This window comes from Hypanus sabinus, chromosome 3 (genome assembly GCF_030144855.1).
Source record: "Hypanus sabinus isolate sHypSab1 chromosome 3, sHypSab1.hap1, whole genome shotgun sequence".
NCBI lineage: Eukaryota > Metazoa > Chordata > Chondrichthyes > Myliobatiformes > Dasyatidae > Hypanus > Hypanus sabinus.
The window spans coordinates 169,585,353-169,595,905 of NC_082708.1; the positions used below are offsets into that span (position 1 = coordinate 169,585,353).

Consider the following 10,553-nt stretch of genomic DNA (forward strand, 5'->3'; position numbering starts at 1 on the left):
CAATCAAATGCACATCACTTTGGTAGTGGAATGTTATATTTTAAAACAATTTTCTATTAGTTTTAATGTACAGTTGCATTTTGCCGGACTTTGCCGTCAGTTCTAAACTACGAAGATCGGGATTTAAACAACATAGCGCGACAGCTTCCTTTTAACATCCTAGAGTATCCGTAGATTTCTTAAGTTTAATCGAACAAAGTCTAATGCAGAATGTGAGAGACAGTACATCAGAAGAAACTGCCCGGGGAGTGGGCAGGCTTCTGGTAAAATTGCAATAAAAGTGATACAACGCAGAGTCCATGGGCAGATACACCAACCCTCCCTCCCGCCCGGCAATTCACTGAGAGTCCCGCGGCATTTTCCTTCCTTATCTCTTGCGAAACTGGTGGGGACATCGCCTTCGGTAACCTAAGGAGGAAAGAGAAACGGAGATCTCCTGAGTAAACTGGCCACCTTGTTAAGTACATCTGTACACCTGCTCCTTCATGCAAACATCTAGCCGGCCAGTCATGTGGCAGAAACTCAATGCACAAACGGTCAAGAGGTTTAGTTGCTTTTCAGTCCAAACGTCAGAATGGGGAAGAAATGAGATCTAAGTGACTTTGACCGTGGAATCATTCTTGGTGGCAGACAGTGTTATTTAAGTATCTCAGAAAATGCTGATCTCCTGAGACTTTCATGCAGAACAACCCAGAGTTTACAGAGAATTGTCCGAAGAACAAACTAAAGAAACATCCAATGAGCGACAGTTCTTTGTAAATAGAGAGGTCGGGGAGAATGGTCAGGCCAGTTCAAACTGGCGATAGTAACTCAAATGGCTCTGTGTTACAACAGTAGCGTACAGAACAGCACCTCTGAAAGCACTATCTTGAAGTGGATGGGCTACAGCGGCAGAGGACCACCCATTGCCACTGCTCCCTCTAAGCTGCGCGAGTCCGTGGCCACGCAGTCACTGAAATGTTTCCGCGCACGTAGCCTCTGTTGCCACGCAGCTGGAACTGGACTCAACTTGAAAAAGTTTACAAACTGTGAAAGATTTTCTTTGTTGTACTGTATTTCACTATTCTCTTCAATAGATAAATAAAATCAAAAGTTTGCGATTTTTCAATTTTCATTCTAAATATTCATAGTATGCATATTACATTTAAAGTGCCGCACAATTTTCAGGCAGTATAAAAATTTCCTGCTCAAAACAATGGTTGGTCCGAGCAGCTATATAAAAAATTAGAGAGAATGTTGCTCATTGGCCACTTCATTAGGTACACTGAGTGTAAGTGTCCAATTAAATACTGTATAACAATGCCCTTAAAATCAGGGACTAATATCAAGACTTACGCTTATTCTTATGATGGATGAAGACAAGAAGGATGGAAATCAGGAGCAGAATGTTGAAGGCAGCTAGTGATGCCCAGATAGGCCAGTCGCAAACGTACACTGGAGAAACAGGAAGAGTTACGTTAACAGTGTGCAGTACAGTGAGATGCCCGGCAAATGACTGTGGATAAGCAGTTGGACCACAAGGCTGATTCTTTCCCTCAGAAGAATGCATCGGAACAATGTGATGAAATGAAACAATTTTCAGCAGAGCACTTCAAATACAAAGAACTTTCAGGTCTTTACATAAATGGGGGGTTGCCCATTTAAAGGTCCGTTAACTCTTTGACTGTGGCAGGTAATACTCAAGTTATTAGTAAACCTAGTCAGGAATGCAATTTTCTTGACACTGGACCAGATGACTGAGCAATAGAACCTGGTGATTACACTCAACAGGTCGGGCAGTATCTATGCAAACAAATTTTGTTCCGTTTTGGTCGTCCTGCCAAAGGGAAGATGCAATTAATTTGGAATTAGCGCAGCAGAGATTTACCAGGATGTTGCTGGGACTTGAGGGACTGAGTTATGCAGAAAGGTTGAACAGGTAGGGATGCTATTCATGGGCTGTTGGAGAATGTGGTTTATAAAATCATTAAGACCATAGAAGGCTCAATGTGCACAGTCTTTTTCCCTAGATTTGGGGAATCAAGAACTTTAGCCTACTGCAGGTTAAAGTGAGAGGGTAGAAATTTAATAGAAACCTGAAGGGCAACCTTTTCATCCAGTGGGTGGTCAGTATATGGAACAAACTGCCATGGGAAATGGTTGAGGCAGGTGTACAAAATACATTGACATCCCTTTAAAACAGAGATGAGGAGGAATTTCTTTAGCCAGAGGCTGGTGAATCTGTGGAATTAATTTTCTCAGATAGCTGTGGATAGACAAGTCGTTGGGTATAAATAAAACGGAAATTGATAGGTTCTTAATTAGTAAGGGCATCAAATGTTACGGGGGGAAGGCAGAAGAATGGGGTTGAGAGGGACAATTAACCCAGCTAAAGAAATTCCACCTCATCTCTGTTCTAAAGAGATGCTTAAAAGATGCTTTGACAGCTCTGCTATGTGGTAGCAAGACAACCCACACACAAACATTTAACTTAGCTAATCAAACAAAATGTTGTCTCACTCCTCCATTCTTTTACATTTTCTCTGTCCGCCACAAATCCCTGGTTATAGTGTGTGTACACTTTTGTCTGGACACTGATGATGCCAATAATATCTGGCCTTTCAAATGAGGTTAACTAGGAGTCAATAAAGAAAGTACTTTTTTTATTGACAGAAAACCTCTAGGACCTCAGGATTCCGAACCATGCTTTACAGTGAATTTTTTTAAATTTTCAATCCAAGTATATCAAATTCACAGCCTAAATGTGGAATTGTTTAAAATGCACTATTTAGGTGTTTGTGGATGAAAAGTATTGTCCAACAAAATATTTTACAGTAAGTTATTTGTACTTTCAAGTACAGTTTGAAATAGAAATCTTAGATATACCCAGCAGCTTGCACTAGTGAAGGTTCATTGGGCATTCATTGTACAAGTCACAGCAACTTGCAGAGTATCTGGATATATTGAACAACTATTGATTGTGTATTGGTTAAATTTGGTTAATTATTCATTCATCTACGTGTTATTGGAAAAGCCAGAATTTATTGCCCACTTGCTATTGAATTAGATGGCTTGTTAGACCATTTCAGTTGGCATTTAAGAGTCAAAAGCGCTGGCCTTTAGTACAGGCTGGGTTAGGTCAACGTATTTCTTAGGATATCCAAGTTTTGTGACTTTATTGTGGTGGAAAGGTTTGTGAGTTCCTGGGATCCCAGGAGCAATGGCACCTGGAGTTCTGCCATCTGGCGCTTAGGTCATAGCAGAAGGTCAATGGAGAGGTTCCAGACAAAGGCCAATCCAATCAAGATCTCAACTGTGGAGCTGGCAGAAGATGATTACACATCACAAAGGTAGTGAACGTGCAGCAGCAGTAAAGGAAACCCACTGACCCTGATATGTCAAGGACATGTTAAACAGAACATGATTTCCCATGTTAAACGGAACACACACAAGCGTTTTTCACTAAGGGAATCCATCATAATATCCCAGTATGTGATCCCCAGATTGACAATCTGATAATACACTGATAGACAACCCTATATTTTTGTAGTCATCATCACTAATAACCAGTTTTACTTTAATTCCAAATTAGTAACTTCTGTAAACTAATCTTTAGCCTTGGGGCCACAGGAATATGCCTGGAAGAGAAAGTTTCTGTGCTGTTTCTGTCACCATGTTGTGTAAAGGACCCAAATAGAATACATTGCCAATGGATGCCCATTGGTTGCCACCTGCCCTTCATCCAGGGTCAATGGGCCTGCAGAGAAAGATGATATAGATATGGATGATTAGATGGGCTATCTAATTATAATATTCTGCGTTAACACGCATTCAAAGTTCAAAGTAAATGTATTACCAAAGCAAGTACATGTCACTATATACTATGTCCTCTGCAGCCTCTCTAAAGCTTCTACATCTTTCTTCTAATGAGGTGACCAGAACTAAACACAATATTGCAAGTGTGGTCTAACCAGGGTTTTAAGCAGCTGCAATATTATCTCTCGACTCTTGAACTCAATCAAGAGCCACGAGGTAATATTGCAGCTCTATAAAACCCTGGTTAGAGATTTGTAGTCTTGCCGGCACTTGTTGCTTCCCCTATCTTCGTTTGTATCAAGTTCCCATTTGAAATGGATTATTCAATCCGGGTTCACCCTTCTTTCGATCCAGATTAAAAAACCTCTTCAAAAAAAATTAGCTTTTTACTTTAAATTATCTTATTAAAACACCAATTTTCAAAGGTACCTTGCTCTTGACTGCCATCAGTCTCACATGCGTATTGCGTACTGCCTTGTTATGACGTTGTAATAAGGTTTTAGGAATCCCTCTCATGATGTTTTTATCCTACACAACTTCAAACTGGGTTCAGGCGATGGTTTATTGCATTGGAAAGGTCGCCGCTCCTGCCTCTCTTTACAGATCCGACCTGATCTGTTTGTACCTCGGGTTTGCTCTATAATTGTTAAGAAGGAGTGTGGTATGCTGGCATTCATTAGTCGGGCGATTGAGTTCAGAGGCCGGCAGGCAATGTTGCAGCTCTCTAAAACACTTGGAATGTAATGTCTATTCTGATCGCCTCATTATAGGAAGAAGGCAGAAGCCTGGACTAGGGGGTCATGTCTTATGAGGTTCGGCTGAGTGAACTAAGGCTTTTCTTTTCGGAGCGAAGGAAGATGAGAGGTGATTAGATAGAGGTGTACAAGATGACAAGAGGCATCGAGAGAATGGACAGCGAGAGACTTTTCCCAGGGCGGACATGGCTAATACCAGGGGGCATAAATTTATAATGATTGGAGGAAAGTATAGGATGATGCCAGAGAATAGTGGATGCGTGGAACAACCCGCCAAGGGTGGTGGTAGAGGGAGATACATTAGAGGCATTTAAGAAACTCTTAGATAGACAGATGGATAATAGAAAATGGAAGGTTATATAAGGGGAAGGATTAGATTGACCTTAGAGTAGGATAAAAGGTCAGTATAACATAAGGGAAAGGCCTGTACTCTGCAGTAGTGATCTTTGTTCTATTATCGCTATATCCAAATATCGTTTCGTGCTCTGATCTGTAAGGTATTTTATGATGACGACAGGGCAGGGAGGCATGTATTATTCAATAAATGTTTTTCAGCATAAAACTGGAGAGGCTCAGTAAAAAATCCGGGATGATCAATGATGCCTAGGCTTAACCATTGAGCAGCTCTCTGCCGTTTCTATGAAGGGTGGATAGCTCCATAAATCTGAATGGAGTGGGAGCTATGTGGTTGCACGAAATAGTTTTTTCATTATTTTATAAATCATCAGCAAGGAGATTAGAGACAGAAGGCTCTGGGGGTAACAGGTTACAATCGTCCCCACTGTCCTTTAAGGACATGCCCGTGAAACAAATTCAACTTTCTTAAATTGTGGAATTACAAACGAAACCTCCAAACAAACGCGAAAAGGCGGGTTACATTGCGAAAGGATTGCCCCTAAGGGTTCTGTTCGAAGTTCAAAGATCTAAAACGAAAACCTCTTTCTCCCTCCACAGAAGCTGTCTGACTTGCGCCTTTAACGCTTCTTTTCAAAATGCCTTCATTTTCTAGCGAACCTCACCTTGAATAAGTACACTCAGGCAATACAGATATACGAGACACCCTAGGATTCACTCACTCTGAATCAAAGTTATACACTTGAAATGTCCCCGTTGGCATAGGCGATTGAATTAACCTAAACACCTGGCGCTGAGTTGCTGTCAATTTGAGGGTTCTGCGCCAACGTTGTTTCGCCGAGGGGAATCAAAGCCACGTTCGCCGACAATATGATCGGGCACCAATCAATTGGACGACACGAATTTAAATCAAACCCAACACGTGTATTTCTAATAAGAAGATAACCTTAGCGGAGCCATCTCCCTTAAAATGCTCGAGGGACTCGGCAGATCATGCAGCATTTATGCAGAGAAATGAAAGGCCTTGACCCGAAACGCCGACTCTCTATTACCCTGTGTTGACGCTGTCTGACCTGCTTGAGTGTCTCCAGCATTTTGAGCTGGTTACTCTGGATTTTCAGCATCTCCGAACATGAGAGATTCTGAAGATGCTGGAAATCCAGAGTAACGCACATAAAAAATGCTGGAGGAACTCAGCAGGTCAGGCAGCATCTATGGAAAGGAATAAACAGTCAACGTTTCGGGCCGAGTTCTGATAAATAGTCTCGGCCGGAAACGTCGACCAAGTTCCTCCAGCATTTTACCTGTAATACTCTGTAGAATGCCTTTGTGTTTATGAAACCATCTCCTTGATCGTTTCAAGGTCTGCAGTTAGTCAACAGTCTTACCATTTTCCCCCCATTTCTTCTTGTTACGCGGTGGGTGTTTGTACCGAATGATTTCGCGAGTTGTTGTAGTTGTGGGCGTTGTAGTTACTATCGCTTTCTCTGAAACTGAAAGAAACACAATCTTGTGAGTTTTCCTCTGTAATGTCTACTGCAGAAGCCCAACAACACCAGAGCTCAGCGCCCGCTTTTGTTGGACTTTGAGAATGCTTACAAGTGAAGATACCAACTTCTGTTATAATCCGTATCCGGTAACCAGAACCACTTTAACAAACAATTATCACTTCAAACCCGGTTAGAAGCACTTAAGGAAATCCCATGCAATTAGAATACATTTTGAGCTTCCTCAAAATGTTTAATAGATTAATGATCACATGTTTTGTTTTGCAATTACTAGGACAAATGCTTAAAAATGCCAGAGGTAATATTACTAAGGCACGCAATCGACCTCTGTAATTATGTTATAAATTGTCTAGTAACAGATTACGGACCAGAAAGGTTAGATCCAGGTTAGGAACCAGAAACGTTACTTCGTTTGGCGGTATAGATGTATATGATTGAATGACCATAAACCTGAAGATTTGTTACTTCTTTACACAAAAGATGCCTGGCCCACTGAGGGCTGAGGGCCGTTAAAGGTTATTTCGCTTTGTGTGTGTGTGTGTGTGTGTGTGTGTGTGTGTGTGTGTGTGTGTGTGTGTGTGTGTGTGTGTGTGTGTGTGTGTGTGTGTGTGTGTGTGTGTTGTGTGTGTGTGTGTGTGTGTGTGTGTGTTGACGTCGTTAATGGCATCCAGATGAAGATCTCCTTACCTACAGTCACCATACTTCCACCTCCGAGGTGGACTTTCTCCTGATACTTCATCATACAGTGATAGGTGCCGTTGTCCGTGAGTTGCGCGTTTTTAATTACTAAGCTGAATTTTGAACGAAAGGTGGTTTTGAAGGACGTGAAACGTTCATCTATCCCGGCTCCCCGCTCTATTTTATCCATGACATTCATTGAGATCACAAAATGTGATGTACCGTCCTCGTCTATCCTGTACCAGGCCAACAGACCGAGATGCTCCTTCGCAGTGCAGGTCAATTCCAGCTTTTCTCCTTTGGTCACAAGGATTTCAGCGGGATCCTGGACCAGGATCGGCTCTAACTGCGCCCCTGGTCAGAAAACGAACACTTTCGATTTAATTCCAAAACTGCAGTTTATTCACAAGTCTTCCCGCCCTTTATCGTGATTCTTTCTCTACAGATTAGCAAATACCGATTCAGTATTAACTCTCGGGAAGCGACCGAGGCAAGCGTTGTCGTTAATCAGTAACTCTTTCGAAGCGCCTTCACAGGGCGACGGTCCGAATGGCCTGACTACACGATCATATATGACTTTCATCCCCAGCACCCCGTGGCACAAACAGAACAACTGGTCAATGGAAATGTAAAAAAGTTTCTACTTACTACGTATCCAACAGATCAGAATGCACATACATCGGAGGAATACCATTTTGTCCAGTCGACGGGATGTTTCTGACTGAAAATCAGAGGGGGTTTTGCTATGAAGGGAAAACACACACATACACACACGCACATCTGAGAAGCCACGCAGATCTTTAACCCTCGGCACCTTTCAGCCGCCAGACTTGGCCCACGTGATCAACACACCTAATTTTTATGCAAATCGGTCTGAAAAACTCCTGTTCAGAGAACTATGCGCTCCAAAATCAGCATTCCGTCAAACTGATTAATGCATTAGTCTTCCTCGGTTTACTGCTGTTGATAATATTTTAAAAGTTCTTGAAGGACTGTATTTTTAAAAAAATTGTAATATATTGTTTTCGGCACATCAATAACACTCCCTAACACCCAGAAAGAAGGACGAAGGCAGTCGGCGAACCGGAACACCACTATCTGCAGGCTCCTCTCCAAATCGCACGTCGTCCAGACTTGGAAACATACCGTCCGCCCTTCATCCCCGCTGGGTCTTAATCCTGGAACTCCCCAATGGCACAGGCTACCGGGTTAGTCCAAGGCGGGTCTCACCACTATCTTCTCAAGGGAACCTAGACTGAACAAGGAATGGTATGCGCTGGCCAGTGATGTCAATATCCCTAATTAAAAATACATGTTAATTAGATGAGCCGTTCCGTTTGCCACTGTAGGTACTCAATAGGTATCAAAATCAAGTCAGGGAGGGTGTGGGAACAATGAGGAACTGAATGACTGTTTGAAATAGACACCAACGACTTGAGAAGCTGCAGTCTAGAGCAAAAATCCTGGAACTCAGCGGGTCAGATGCTACCAGTGGAGAGTGATGGGCAGTTTTGGGCCGAGACCCTGCATTGGGACAGTGGACAAGCAAACAAGATGCTGGAGGAACGTTGCACTTTCGATGTTTTCTTCATCAGTCCCGGCGTCCGCTGCCACTTGCGCGTCCATTTCGCTTCTCCACTGCCAAGGTATGCCCACTTTGAAGAAGCTTTCCTCCTCTTCAGTGCAGACTAAGGGTCTCAACAGGAAATGTTAACTATCCATTTCTGTCAACAAACTGTTGACTGTCCATTTTCCTCCACAGATGCTGCCTGACCTGTTGAATTCCTCCAGTTGTTGAAAGAGATGCAAGGGTTTGCATGATCCGTCCTTTCAAACTCAGATCTGTTTCGGGCGCGATAAAATGCCCTGCAAACTAACCCTGGCAGGTCTATCATCACAAAATAAGACCATAAAACCCTAAGGCATAGGAGCAGAATTAGGCCATTTGGCCCATCGAGTGTGCTCCACCACTCAATCATGACTGACCCCTTTCCCCCTCCTCAACCCCATTCATTGGCCTTCGCGCCGTTACCTTTATAAGACCATAAGACAGGAGCAGAACCGGTTAGGATGGTTTGTTGCCCGTTTTGACACAAAAGCAAAATATTAAGGAACTATAAATCTCTCCCATACGGTAGAGGCAGATACATTAGGGACTTGTAAGAGACATTTAGATAGGTACATGAATGTGAGGGAACTGGAAAGATAGGAGCATTGTGTACGCAGAGGGGTTAGTTTAGTTGGCCATTTGATCAGTAATTTGATTGGTTTGGCACAACAATGTGGGCCCAAACCAATTAAATTAGTGATCAAGTTGCGGTACTGTGTTCTTCGTTCTATGTTTCCCCGCTTTCCGCGTGTTTCCAGCATTTCCGGTCTCCTGCTTGCTACAATCTCAGGAACTTTGGGCCGTGATTGGATGGTGTCCGCACGGTCGGGCCGTGATGTTTCATCAGGACTTTAGGGAAAAGAGTAAACAATCGATGTTTCGGGCCGAGACCCTTCATCAGGCATCTGTGGAAAAAAGTGAACAGTCTTTGACTGGTTTCGGCCCGGAACGTCGACTGTTCACTCTTTTCCAGACATGCTGCCTGGCCCGCTGAGTTCCTTCAGCATTTTGTGTGTGTTACGAAGAATCATACGGTTTATTTTTAGGTTCTGCTGCAGAGGCGCCCGATAAACTTGACTACTCACATGCCCGTGGGTTGTTTCACATATCCTAAATATAATCACTTAATCAAAGATGGGCAAAGGACGTTCCTGTGAAAACAAGGACATATACAAAATTACAAGTGGACACTTGCGCCAATCCATTTCCGGAACAATTTCGTGGTTAGGTGACTGCATGCAGCGTCCGGAAGATTTTTCTGACATAACAGTTCATTGTGAATTGTGGCTGGGTAGATATTTTGGAGATCCGTCTTTGGGGTAAGACTAGGAGTCTTTTAGTGAAATTATTTGTGCAGAATAGGGTCCATGACAGACGCCGTGTAGAATAATACACAATCCACAGGAACGTCCTTGATGTTCCTCGTCATTCAAAGATTTCCATACCCAATCTGAATTCAACACGATCCCACAGTACCTGACATTTCACTTTACGATCGTCATCTTTGTCGCCACTTCATCCTCTAATCAAGTCTGTGCTTGTATCATGCTTCCACGGAGCACACGTTCAGCATCAATTCACAGGTCTACTAAACTGTAAAATGGTAAATTGACACAACTGACACCGGCATAATCTCGTGTCCTGGTAGAGTTGTAGGCGCTGAACACTAAGTTAGATTCTCCGGGAGTAATGTGACTTACTCACTTAAGATATTTAAATATTATGACTAGATTTTGAGACTATATGTAACACATTCACTGCCTGGCATGGAGAGGCCACTGCACAGGATCAGAAAAAGAAATCTGCAGAGGGTTGTAAGCTCAACCAACTTCTTCAAGGGCACTAGTTTCCCCA

The 10,553-nt window shown here is 42.9% G+C and overlaps 1 protein-coding gene across 1 annotated transcript; it reads right to left on the reverse strand.

Annotated features, from left to right (window-relative positions):
- Window positions 1–285: 285 nt before the first annotated feature.
- LOC132390880 (uncharacterized) lies at window positions 286–7,896 on the reverse strand. Its single transcript, XM_059963418.1, has 5 exons — window positions 7,739–7,896; window positions 7,100–7,444; window positions 6,293–6,397; window positions 1,336–1,434; window positions 286–408 (listed from the first exon to the last, which is right to left on the reverse strand). Exons 1-5 carry the CDS (start codon window positions 7,854–7,856, stop codon window positions 368–370), a joined length of 708 nt encoding a protein of 235 aa, XP_059819401.1. The 5' UTR covers window positions 7,857–7,896; the 3' UTR covers window positions 286–367.
- Window positions 7,897–10,553: the final 2,657 nt, after the last annotated feature.

What these genes read in the sequence shown, in the direction of transcription:
- LOC132390880 (XM_059963418.1), bottom strand. Translation starts at nt 7,856, where the DNA reads ATGTGTGTGTTTTCCCTTCATAGCAAAACCCCCTCTGATTTTCAGTCA. An exon ending in TCTGATCTGTTGGATACGTA is followed by an intron (nt 7,445 to 7,738) that starts GTAAGTAGAAAC and finishes TTTTCTGACCAG; the next exon opens with GGGCGCAGTTAGAGCCGATC. An exon ending in TGGAAGTATGGTGACTGTAG is followed by an intron (nt 6,398 to 7,099) that starts GTAAGGAGATCT and finishes TGTTTCTTTCAG; the next exon opens with TTTCAGAGAAAGCGATAGTA.